Here is a 13,310-nt window from a genome sequence, read left to right on the forward strand (position 1 = left end):
CCCTCCTCCGTGCGTCCCCCCAGCCTCTACCAGGCCACACTCCGAGCAGCAGACTTGCTCATCTCTGCTCTTTGAAGCCTGGACTGAGCTGGATGTCCCTGAGGGCAGGGATCATGTCCAGTTCACGGACTCGTTTCCGGCCCATGAAAAGATAAACCATGAGCGGCAGTGGGTCAGATGGTGAAGCAAATAAAACCCAAAGCTGCTCAAGACGAGAAATGGCTGGGAGTCAGTGCAGGGGGGCCCCCGTTCATCCCGCATTAATTCCTCTCCCTGAGCCTCCGGGTTCTCATCTGTGAAATGGGTTAATGCCACTCTAATGAGCACCAAACAGGTAGCGCCCAGTTCGGGGCTAACTTCCGACGGCTGGGCTGGGCTGGGGCGGAGGTTGTCAGTGGTTCCGGCAAACGTTCGTTTACCCAGTCAGTCATCCTGACTTAATGAAAGCTTGTGATTAACTGGGCATTGTGTGGGCTGCCCCCGCCCCCCCGCCGGGAGGGACACGGGGAAGGTCTGGCTGGAGCAGGGGGCAGGCCTGCTGGGCTTGGCAAGGGAGCTCTGCCCCTCCAGGGCAGCCCCAAAAGAGGCATTAAGTGGGGGCTTGAGGAAGCAGCAGGGCTCCTGCAGGTGGAGGGTCAGGGATTTCTCCCGAGGGGTCATGGGGTGGGGGAGGGGAGAGGATGATGCATACAGAGGTCAGAGGGATGACACTTGCATCCGCGTGGAGAATGCTACTCCAGCATCTGCAGTGGGCCAAGGAGAGAGCAACAGAGAGCACAGAAAGCCAGGTCCCTGCAGCCATGTCGAGCAGGGAGACTGAGGCTGGACACGTAAAGCACTAGATCGGAAGCTGTCAGGTGCTGATGAAAGCTGGGGCTCATGCTGGGAATCTGCTAGTGACTTCACATGTACAGGTTGGACACGTCGGTGAAAATGGGCTGAATGTGTTGGGAGAATGGTAAGTGAATCTGTCAGGTAACAAGCGTGTGTGTGTGCAAGAGAGAGACAGACTGCTCCTCTGCCCAGGGCCTCCCCGATGCTGTTTGGTGGCAGTGGAGAAGGCAGAGAATGGGGCCCCCTTCAGCTGCTCAGGTCGGAGAAGGCCCTCTGGGGTGGCCTTCCTACAGGACATGGGACAGTCTTAAAGCTGGATGCTGGTGTTAGACTTGAAGAATGGGCGAGACACACTCTCACTGGGTAGGCAGAAGATGCTCCTGCCAGAGGGCGCCGTCAGTGCAAAGGCCCTGAGAGCAATGGCAGGGAGGGAAATAAAGCTTGAGGGGATGGTTACCCCATGGCAGAGGGCTTTGAACCTGGCCAATGAGCCTGGGTGGTGGAGGGGCAGACCTGGGAACTGGCCGTCCCAGTGGCTGGGGCCTCCCTGAGTGGTGGAGAGGTGCTGGCTGTAGCCCCCTTCCCAAGTGGGGGGTGGGGTGGGGCTGGGGCAGTTGGGGCTACAGGGCCGGGACACGCGAGGAACTTCTGCAGCAGGATGGTGGCCCTCGCTACCTCAGACAATGACATCCGGTTAGAACTACTAACCCAGCAGCAGACTCCAGAGGCTGGTATCTGTCTGGAGGTGGTGACCTCTTGGAGGAGGTCATGGTGAAGACAGAGGACCTTGCTCCAACCTGTCCGAGTTATGGAGGGGCAGGGTTTATGTCATGTTCCTTTTCAAGGAACTGGAGGCCAGGTGAGTGGGGAGGCCATTCAGGATCCCTGTGGTCATTGAGGGGGTCACCCTGCTGGGAGCGTCCCTGTGTTAGTTTCCTATCGCTGCTGGAACACGTACCGCGAGCCCAGTGGATTAAAGGAACACACATCACTGAGTTACAGAAGTCTGCCGTGGGTTGCAATGGGTAAAACTAGGGTGTTGGCAGGGCTCTGTTCTTTCTGGAGGCTCTCCGGGAGAATCTGTTTTCTTGCCTTTTCTGGTTTCCAGAGGCTGCCGTCTTTCTCGCAGCTCCTTCCTCCTTCAAAGCCAGCGGTGGCTGTCTGGTCTTTCTTACCCAGCATCGCTCTAAACTGACTCTTCTACTCCTTCTTCCCCACGTAAGGATGCTAATGGATACGCCGGTCGACAGAGACCATCTGGGATAATGTTTCGCCGTTATCCCTACTTCCATCTGCAAGATTCATTCCCCTTTGTCATGTGTCCTAACATAGCCACAAGCTCCAGGGGGTAGGACGGGGACACTTTGGGAGCATTGTCCTGCCTACCACAGTTCCTGCCGTGTTCTGGGGGCTGAGGCGGTGAGGAGGAGGAGGCAAGAAGCCCCAGGAGGGCTGGGAAGTCTGCCTTCTCACCCTGGGTGGCTGTGTGGGACCCTCTCCCTCCCTTCCTAACTCCAGCTGCAGTGACGCATCGCTCCAGTACGAACATCTCCCCCAAACCCTGCACCTCTGAGTGGTCGAAATGCTTGTGAAATAGAGCAGCGTTTCTCCTCCTCGGCACGGGTGTTTCAAATCGGATCACTCTGTGCGGTGGGGAGGCTGTCCCATGCATTGTGGAGTGTGTGACCACATCCCTGGGCCCACCCTTCTCATGGCCCTTGGCACCCCCAGCCCGGCTATGACAACCAAAAATATCTCTAGACGTTGCCAAATGGCCCCCAAAGGACAAATTGCCCTGGTTGAGAACCACTGACATAAAGCCTTTGATGTCTGTCTTCTTGCTAGTTTGGAAGCCCCCGGAATGGCGACACCTTGTGTCTCTTGCCTTCCGCTGTGTCCCCAGCACCTGCGGAGAGCTTGGCATTTCATAGATGCTCAACACGTTTTGGTTGAGTGAATTCATGAGTCTGCGTTAATTTCCCTAATGGATAAATGAATCCATAAAAAGTTTGCACAAATTAGACCCCCGGTTTGTATAGACTGGCCACTTGGGAATCCCCTGGGGAGACTTTTCAAAAGTCACATCCCTGGGTTTTGATCCCGGAGAGTTGGGGGACAGCCTGGTGGTTTCATCTGTTCCACAGAAAGATGGAACTGCTGTGTGATCCGGCGAGTCCCCTCCTGGGCCCCACAAGAAGGGAAAGCAGGGACTCAGATACCCATAGCAGCATCCTCCACGAAAATCAACTGGTGGGAAACCCAAGGGTCCATCAAGAGATGAATGGATCAACTACATGTGGTTCCCGCACACAGGGACTATTATTCGGGCTTAAAAATGGGATGAAATCGGATAGACGCTGCAACAAGAATGACCCTTGAGGACCTGACGAAAGTGCAGTGAGCCGGTCAGAAGACACACACTGCGATTTCACTTACTTTCCCTCCAGTAGCGAAATTCACGGAGACAAAGTAGAACGGTGGCTGCGGGGGCTGGGGGGATGAGGGAATTAGTGTTGAATCGGTGCAGAGTTCCAGTCTGGGGTGATGAAGAAGTTCTGGAAGTGGATGGTGGTGATGGTTGTACAAGATGAATATACTGATTGCCCCTGAACTGTGTGCCTAGTAACGGATAATGTGGTAGATTTCATGTTGTATATGTTTTATCTCACACACACACACACACACACACACACACACACACAAATGCTTTCTTCTAGCCAGACCTGGGAGCAAATAATGTGGGAATGGGAGGGGACAAGGACTTAGATATGTGTGTGTGTTTGTGTGTGTGTGTGTGTTTAAGACTTTTTATTTATTTATTTATTTGACAGAGAGCACAAGCAGGCAGAGAGAGAGGGAGAAGCAGGCTCCCCTCTGAGCAAGGAGCCCAATATGGGGCTTGATCCCAGGACCCTAGGATCATGACCTGAGCCGAAATCAGTCACCCAACCTACTGAGCCAGCCAGGCGCCCTGACTTAGATGTGTTCTGATGGCCGTTCTTGACCTCCCTGCCTGGTGGAGGCTGAGACAGCAGCATCTGACTTTGCCTGTGCCTCTAGAGGGCAGCCCTTTTCGGGAGGGTGCATATTTTAATCCCACTGGAGGCCAGGAAGGCTGGCTGCATGGAGGCCACAGTGCCTGTCCACAGGAGCAGCTCCTCCCCAGCTCCTGATGCTTGCCACGCAGGATGCCTGGTTGTGGAGAGAAGTCTGAAATCTGGATTTACATGGGAAGTTTCCTTGTGGTTTCAGACCTAGACAGCGGGTTCAGTGAACCGGCAAACAGGCTACGTGTGGGTCAAGCAGAACAAGTCTCCCGGCGTCTGGGGTGGTGTCCTCTCGGAGCCTGTGGGCTGGGGCCCCATCTAGAGAGATCCCCGTTCCTCCTCCTCTTACTCAACACTCCGTCACTTCTGTGGCCTGACAACAGTTTTGTTTTTTTGATCCCTGAGAATTTCCCTGGGTTTCAGTGAACCTCAAAGGAAGGTCTATACACAGGCCTAGGGTCTAGATTCCACTCAAGTTGAGGTCTTGGCTCTGCCACTAATGAGCCATTGAAGAAAGCCACTTGCTTCTTTCTTCCTCATGCCTCAGTTTCCTTTTCTGTCAAGGGGGAGTAGTCATAGTTCCGCTTTGTAGACTCAGAGGGCTCCGGGGAGTGCACGTGAGTGGCTTGGCTCAGGCCAGGGTTCGGGGAAGACCTCTGCTCTGCATGCCTGTGTGTTGGCCCTGGCTAGAGGAAAGAGCAAATATGAACTGGACAGGCCATCAGCGGGCGAGTTGCTCAACTTTGGACATTTGTTTCTTCATCTGAGACATTGGTCCGGTGATCTGTTCCTCAAAGAGTCATTCTGAGGATTAAATAAGATAATGTTCTAATGGACCTGGCCATAGCAAGTGCCCAGCGTACACTTGTTCTGCCCCTGGATTCTGAGGCCTTTGCCTTCTGCCAATACTAGAGAGAAAGGAAGGCAGGATGAGCGAAGAGCAGAGAAAGAACTGCCTCCCCCAACCCCCATCAGCTCGCTCTCTCCTACTTCCCTACCTCCCAGGGTGGGGGTTCTGGTCCTGGCCTCAGGTCTCGCTGATGGGGACCCCGCCTGAGCTCCCCAGGGCGGCAGGGTTGAGAGTGAGGACCCACAGAGGCCAGCTTCCTGCCAGGCCCGGGGCGCGCACTGGGCCAGCGTGGGTACAGACTAAGCTCTTCCTGCATCCCTCAGTTTGCTGGCTGCAGAGGGGCCCAGGCCTGCTCTGGGAGGGTTAGAGACCAGAGGCACTGCACAGCCACCCAGAGCGGGGATCAGGCCCACGGTGCCCAGGCTCTGCCCCAGATCCTGCATCTCTAACTGGGGTCCCAACCCCACAGGGGTTGAGGTGTTGACTGCGTGAAGGAAGGTAAAAGGCCCTTAATATCCCAAGATACTGAGGGGCCTAAAGGGCTACATGTCCTTTAGCAAGATGGTATCTAAGGCCGCTCTGGGGGTGGGGGTGGGTGATGGCATCTCCGTCCCTTGACATCCCAGCTATGCAACACAGAGGGGCCTGTGGGTCTGAGGTCCAAGCACTCGGTGGGCTCAGGGACATGAGCCAGAATGGACGTTTCCCCTCGCTGTTTTGACGTCTGTCCATGGTCCCATGGCTAAGGAGGAGCGTTGGTGACAACAGTGTCCCGTGTGTGTACCTTATTCAGCTTTGCGTGTTCACCGCATGGCCACTGTGTGTGCAGGACTTCCGAATGTGTGTGCCTTCCTCGCATGTGTGTTCATCATATGTGCATGGATGTTACGCATGCATGTCCCTAGCATGTGTGTGCCCATCACACATGCACACCGAGGAGGACGTGAGGCAGGATGGGGCCTCTCCCGAGTCCTTCCAGCCTTGAGAAGGCATCCTCCATGACCCTGGGGTTTGTGGGGAGGGAGAAGAAGGGGGTACAGGAGACGACTGGAAATTGAAGTCCCTGCTCCTGACATCCGGCCTCCAGTTGGGGAAGGGGACTCTCCATGGGAAACGGGAGGACAAAATGAGGCATTAAGGGGGCTGCAGTCTACTTACTTGTATATCCATTCTGCAAGGACTTCCCAAGCCTGAAGGCAATTTTAAGTCCTGCCGGTCTGGCCCCTGCCGTGGGCAGGTTGGAGTCTGGTCTGGGGCCAGAGGCTGGGCACCCAGTGGTTGTGAACGGCAGTGGGAGATGATGACGAAGAACAGGGCACCCGGTGTGGGCTCAGGCCTGGATGACTCGAGGGGACACGTGCCATCCTCTCTCCTGGTTGAGGGGCTGAGGCCCACCTGTGCGGGGAGAACAGAGGCTTGATGCTGGCCCGGAAGGAATGTGTGTGCCTGCTGGGGCTTGGGGTGTGTCACTGACTTGACCTTGAGCTCCCCGGCTGTCTCCCAGCCCCCGAAGCTGGTAGACAGACTCGCTGGGGATGGGAAACAGGCTCTGAAGCCTTGAACAAGACCAACATCAGCCCAACATCTTTTCCCCCATTTCTGCAGGGGGTGGAGGAAAGCGCAAGGGGAAAAGCAAGAAGTGGAAGGAAATCCTGAAGTTTCCTCACATTAGCCAGTGCGAAGACCTCCGAAGGACCATAGGTAAGCTGTCCTCCTGGGGTGGGGGGTGCGGGAAAGGGGCTGGGAGGGGAGCAAGAAGCCTGTTGGCCAACAAACTGTCTATACGGTGAGTCAGATCCCAACCTGTCGATGCAGCAGAGTGATTCCACAAAGGAGCTGCAGGCTGATGTCCTTGCTGATTGACGTCAAGATGAAACTAACGGGGTACCTGGGTGGCTCCGCTGGCTAAGCGTCCGACTCTGGATGCCGGCTCAGGTCGTGACCTCAGGGTTGTGGGATCGAGCCCCGAGCTGGGCTCTGCTCTAGTCATGGAACCTGCTTAGGATTCTTTCTCTCCCCCTCCCTTTTCCCTTTCCCCCAATACCCCCTTTTAAAGAAAAAAAGAAAAGGAAAGTTATGTTCATTGAATATTTGGTATGTGCTGGGCAGGATTATCTCCCAGTTACCCTTGGAGGCAAGTACTGGTTTTTTACTCCATCTTTCAGATGGGGAAACTGAGGATCTGTAAGTGGCCTGAAGTCGCCCAGCTCGTGGCAGGGTGGTGGAGGTGGGCCAGGCCTGGCACTGAGCGCCCTCACAGCCTCCTATCCTTCTTGCCCAGAGCTCGTGGGCTCTGCCCTCACCAAGCAGGCTTTGGGAGCTGAGGGTGGGGTGAATATCTGGGTTCCCTTTCCTCTCACTGGGCATGCTGGTGCTCACGGAGGGGCCCCCTTTTCAGTGGGACAGCCCAGTCCTCTTTATTGGGCACCCACACAGCGGAGGGGCCTTGTTTCTCATGGGGCCAGCACAGCCAGACTCACCAAATGAGGGCACAGGGCTCCCAGGGAGGGGGTGGACATGATGGGGCTCCCCCACACTAGTGGGGGTCCTGGCCCTTCTCCCTGAATGCTGTGTATGAGCTCCTTGCCGTATGAAGGCTTCTTATCTGCTCCTGACCATTGGAGGTCATGGACATGTTAACTGCTTCTTATTATATGGACATGCATTGAGGACTGGACATAGTGTGGCCTTCTCCAGAACTCTGTGGGCCTAGCTGCTCTTGGGACTTCTTCCTGGGGCTGTGAGTGGACTGCCCAGTGCCTGCCATGAAATGTGAGACCACTCGTGATCACTAGTTTTTCTGAATGGCTTTCCCAGGTGGCCTGGCCTCCTCCTGCAGTTTTCTAGGGGGCAGGACTTAATGGTGTCCCACACCTGCTCAGTCCTGGCCACTTGGCCCACCCTCCAGATTCTGCTGCTTTGCTGTGACAGCAGGTGACAACTGTTTGCTCTGTGTGCCCCAAATGCTGACCTTGGAGCTCCCTTAATTAGAGTTTATGAAATGAGGGGAAGCCACCTGTACCTTGTGAAGGCAGATGTGAGCAGGTAAAACGACGGAGAAATGTCCTCAAGATCCACCTTTCACCTTAACACCTCAGATCAGGTCCCCCACCGTGTTCTGGGGGCAAGTGGAGCCGGCCCAAGGGATCAGGTCAATGCATTTAGACAGACTTGGGTTCAGATCCCCACCTGACGAGTCACTTAATCTTACTGACCCTCCATTTCCTCAGGCGAAAGAAGTGATCATGAGCCCAGTCCAGTGAGATCATGTGTAAATGGGGCTTCACTGGAAATTTCCCCAAGAGCCCAGGGCACCCTTCCCTTAGCACTAAAGCTTTCCTTCCGGAAGGCCCAACAGCCACCACTCTGCTGGGCCCTTCCCATGCTGGGGGTGTCGTGGTCACTCTTGTTGTTGGGGATCCCTGGGGCAGGGTAAGAGAGAAGAAGGGCATATGTCCTGGGCCTGGGAGCATTTTACCAAGCTAAGCTCCAAGTGGCTTTCAGAGAGAAGAGAGGAAGAGCCTCTTTGGAGTCTGGCCATTATTTCCCTAGGGCCATTTTGTTCTTCATGCTAATTTAGACTTGGAGAGAATAGGGTCTAGGGGTCGGGACTTCAGTGGCCATGTTTTCATACACCCCTGGGGAGACAAGCCCTCTCTTGTCTGGGGTGAGCAAGTTCACTGGAGACCAGGATGCCTGTTCTGGGTGCTGAGCCCGCTTTTCCTCAACGGGCCCAGGGAATGGCTCCCAGTCACGCTTGCAGTCAAAGGATTGATGCAAGAGACCTTTCTGGGGTGCTGATTTGGAGGAGAGCGCTTGAAATAGGAGGAAATACCCCCTCCCTGAAGTGGGGAGCTGTGCAGAGAAGTGGGGTAATTGTGTGAGACCCAGCTTACTTGAGAGGGGCCTCGCCCACAAAGCTCGTTCTTGGGAAGCCATTTACTTCTCTGCCTTTGGGTCGACTGCCCACAGGCGGCCATCCCAGGAATGCCCTGGGGGCACATGGGCCCAAGGACCACTTCCTCAGAGCCATCAGACTTCGTCAGACTTAGCCTCCTGGCCAGGGTCTTTCAGAGCACACTGTCCTCTGCTGTGGGAGCACCCTGCCTCAGCGGTTGGTTGCTGTGTGCTTACCCCAAGTGTGAAAGGCTCTTCCAGAAGGATCTTTTCAATTCGCCACTGTATAGCTGGTGCCGGGAGGTGCACAGCAGAGGTTGGGAGAGTGAGTGCGCCAAGAAGGAAGGGGTGTGCGTAACACCGAATTTATACAATGTTTCCAATAAAAGGAAGAGTTTTGAAAGCCGTGTAAGGGCTTTCCCGTAACTGCCAGACAGGTTAAGGACATTGGAGTATTCTGCTATATTTGATTCATGTGTTCCTTAAAAATATAAAACATAGAGGTGCCCCGGTGGCTCAGTCAGTTAAGCGTCTGCCTTCCGCTCGGGTTATGGTCCCTGGGTCCTGGGATGGAGCCCCAGTTTGGGGGAGTCTGCTTCTCCCTTTCCCTCTCTGTGCTCGCTCGCACTCTCTCTCTTTCAATTAAGTAAATCTTTAAAAATAGATGTATAAAACATAGCAATATGAAATGTAGGACTTCAGTTCCAGACACAGTGGAGTAGAGACACTGTCCCTTACCCTCCCTCCAAGGACAGGCAAAAGCTCTGGACATTATATGTGAAACAAATAGAGGAAAATTATGAAAAGTGGAGAGATGAAGGCAGACTGGCTGGGGACTGGGGACTGGGAGGAATGTCAGGCCAGCAAGCTCCTGGGTTCTCCTTACCGCCTTCCACCTTGGAGGCTGGAGAAACTCCCAACCCAGAAATGCCAATGGGTACAAATAAAAACGAACCCCCTCCCAAGAAAAACAAAACCCAGCCTGTTCTTTCTAACCGGAGACCTGGGAAAGGGGCATGGGGCTCAACAGGCAGCAGTGGGTGCCCCTGGCCCCTGGAGCAGTCACTGTTCTGCGCGGGTCCTCACCAGCGGCGCGGCTGCCTCGCTTTCCCGTTCAGCAGCTCGCTTAGCCCGGTTCCAAAGACCCGCGGGTTCCTCTCCACTCCGCTCTCCACTCCACTCCTATTCTGATCCTTCGAGCTGAACCAGCCCTGCGCCTTCCAGCTCCCTCCTCCCAAAGCCAGACCCTCCACACCCCACACGGCATCCCTGTCCCCCCACGAGGCTCCCAGGCATTGCCCGAGAAGAGCCACAAATGCCCCTCAGCTCCCAGTTGGCCCGGCCCCGCTCTCTCTTCCGGTCTGGGGCGTCTGGGAGCGTAGGATTCAGCCCTCAGCTTGGCTGGGTCGGAGGACCCCACCCCACGGGCCCCATCCCCGCCCGTCCCCGTATGTCCATAAACAGGCCTCTTGGCAGGGCCCGCTCCCCGGGGAGGGTGGGGGAAACGTGCGTGCCGGCGCGTGCAAATGGATTCTTCTGTTCTCCTGGAGGGCATTGAAAAGACTCTGTGTGTGAGGGAGCAGCGCGAAGAGGGGCCCGGGGCAAACAGGAAGGGGCCGTAAACGGCGGGGCTGCCGCTCGTGGCAGTGGGTTCCAGCGCTTGGGCCTCCCCGAGCAGTCACGGTCCGTCCCCCCCAGTGTTTGCCCGGCCTCCGCTGGGGTCGTGATGGAAGGCTTTTCTAAAATAAAAATCTCATTTCTTTGCTAGACCAATAGACACACCGAACAGTGGCGAATGCCGCATTTATTTTTCTTGGGAACACATGAGCTCACTTTCAGAAGCTCTTTGGGAGGGTGCCCTAGTGGGGCCTTCGGGCCAAGGGACAGGGTTCCTTTGGGCCCAGAGGTGAGTGTGAAGTGGGGTGGTAGGCAGGCTCCTGGTCAGAGGCAAGAGCGTGAGGATCCAGGACGCTGCCCACTCTCGACGGCCCAGAACAGTGGTCAGGGAAGGCTGTGCCTTCTCCTGCCCTTGACACTGCTCCGCACAACCACAGGCCCCGCAAGCCAGGGGGGCCTTTGAAGCACAGAAAATGTAGCCCACGAAACCTGTTGGAATAGCAGCTCTCGGTCCCGCCTGGAGTAGGAGTCAGACTCCCTACCATGGCTTGTGAGCACCTGGGCCGTTGGGCGAAGCCTGGGGACCCCATCTTAGAGCAATGCTCTTTCTCGTCTACAACAAACCCCGTGGGATTACAAGGGAAACCGGTTCTCTTCAGATTCAGTCCTTAGATACTTTTCCAATTTTACCATATTGGAATATGTGTCCTTCTTTGTTAAGACTTTAAATCATAATGGCCAACCGCTGGCCTCTCAGCTCCTGTGACTGTGCACTTGTGACGAGCAGAAGTACCGTCTCTAGAGGTCTGCAACGGTGGTGTGAGGGATGGACGAGCAGTTTCTGTCGTCATCCCTGGCGCCCCTAATGTCACTGTTGGTTGTTGTCAACATTCGGGACTGGAGGAAGTGCTGGTTTTCAGGTAGAGGTTGGTGAAAAGAGAGATGACGTTTTCCCCCATCCAAACCCCTGTATTCATGTCCGTGGGTTTCTTGGTGGTGACCTTTCCACCCTGCCCTCCGTGAGTCGGCTATCGCCTTTTTTTCCAATCATTCCCTCCTGCCCCCTTCACGAGCCGCACAGCTCACCTTTCTGCTCTCCAGATGCCCCCCATGTGGTTTTAGCCCGGAGTCTTTGCACCTGCCCTTCCCTCCCCCCTGGAATGCTGTTCCCTACATTTTTCCAGGGAGCCATTAGGTCTCAGTCAGATAGAAGCCTTTGCAACCAGCTTTTAGAAAGGAGCCCCACTCTCCCTCTCACGTGGTGCAATTTCTTGATGTTCTTTGCCTGTAACTATATCTGAAATCAACTTTTGTTTAGTCGTTGACGTGTGTATTTTCTGTCTCCCCAAAGAGACTGGGCGCCCCATGACAGTAGTGACTGGGTCTTGTCTGGTTCACCACCAGAGCGGTGCCTGGCACACAGTAGGGGCTCACTGAATATTGGGTGAATCAAGGAATGAATGAAGTGTGTGCAATATTGGAAACCGAGACTCTTGAGAAGATGTGTGACATGTGCGTACCGTGCCCAAATTTAACCTATCCAGCGTTTTCCACTGAGAATACTAGAAGTCCAGACTTAGGAAGCACCCACTCTAGCACCCTGTCCCAGCCCTTACTCTGTAGATGAGGAAGTTTCATACACTTACGAGCCCAGGCCATGGTCTCACATCTACTTGGCGGGGGAGGCCAGCCACCGTGACCCAGGCCGCTGTCCCCCGAGGCTACAAATCATCATAGGGATGTGAGGTTTTCAGAGAGTCCCAATGTCAGAGAACTCAAAGCATCTTATGCAACCACACACTTTAGACCTGAGTAAGTAGGCTCCAAGAGTAGAAGTGACCTGCCCAGGACAGTCTGGGCTCCCGGCCCTGAGCTACGGCTTTCCACTCCCCAGCGTCCGAACAACCCATAAACTTTTTAGGCCTCAGCATCCAGCCAGTATTCAAAGCAGAGAGAACCTTTTGGCACCCAGAGGGATAGACATTTCTGTTGGTCTTTTTCTGTCTTTATTTCAGGTGAATGGGCTGCATGTTCTTTTTTTTTTTTTTTTTCCCCAGCCAGTATTTACTGAGCAGTTATTACCTGCCACCCGCTGGGGAGACAGACCTGGTTTGTCCTCTCCAGGAGCTCACTCACAGAGCTGATAACAATTCGGGAGACTTGCCTGATGGAGGACAGGATGCTGAGCTGGAGAACAGAGTTGAGAGTCTCTACCCATCAGGAACATGCCTGGAGGAGGTGGCCTCACTCTGAGCCTCCTAGGGCATCTCTTAGTGGAGTCATGTCCTTTCTGTCTTAAGATCTCCATGGCTGGCATAGTGAATGGATAGATAAAGTGGCTGTGGATGGACGTTGTCCCCCTTACCCAGCCTGGAAACCAGCCCTGTGACTGTCAGCGATGACTGCTAAGACACACAGTCCTTGCCAGACAAATCTGCTTGCAATGTGAGCCCGGACACGAGTAGCTGACTTCACAGTCCCGGTGGACAGTAGACAGAGCATGGGAGGAGGAAGGGTTCTCTGATGTCTGCTCTAAGCAACATCAAATAATGACATTATTAGTTAATATGCTAATTGTTCTCATAAGATAATTAGGGAGCCCAAATCAAAGAAGTTCTCAGAACATCCAAAACAGAGAAGGCTGGAACGTCATTGTGAAGATAAAAGATTGTTGAGGTCTGCAAATATTCCTCAGTGACGCAGAAAGTTCTGTTGGGCAAAAGTGTGGCATTTTTATTTATTTAGTTCAGGCTCATTGCGTACTTTATTCTTTCATTAAAAAAAAAAAAGTATGAGGGGCTTGAGTGAAAGAGTTGATTATTCTACCGTTTGGCAGTATTTCTGGAGGAACTGTCCAAAAGCCATATAATAAATCAAGGCCCCCTCCCCAACCCCTGGCGGGACTGACGTCCACGAGGAGGCCATTCACAGAAAGTGGCTGCTGTGCTGCCCTGTGCTCTCACAGACGGATGGGGGACATTTGGTTTGCCTTGTGGGACAGCCTCTTGCCAAAGCCTTAACTCTTTCCAGGAGCAGAAGCTCGAGGCTGTAGGGGGGCGTTCCTA

General features: G+C 54.5%; 1 protein-coding gene across 1 annotated transcript in view; it reads left to right on the forward strand.

Annotated features, from left to right (window-relative positions):
- GRK5 (G protein-coupled receptor kinase 5) overlaps positions 1 to 13,310 on the forward strand; it is a 204,404-nt gene that overhangs the window by 93,559 nt on the left and 97,535 nt on the right. The window contains exon 2 of the mRNA XM_044240620.1: positions 6,337 to 6,432. Coding sequence (XP_044096555.1) covers positions 6,337 to 6,432 — 96 coding nt within the window. The remainder of the gene's footprint in view (positions 1 to 6,336; positions 6,433 to 13,310) is intronic.

The sequence above is a fragment of the Neovison vison genome, chromosome 2 (genome assembly GCF_020171115.1).
Source record: "Neovison vison isolate M4711 chromosome 2, ASM_NN_V1, whole genome shotgun sequence".
Taxonomy (NCBI): domain Eukaryota; kingdom Metazoa; phylum Chordata; class Mammalia; order Carnivora; family Mustelidae; genus Neogale; species Neogale vison.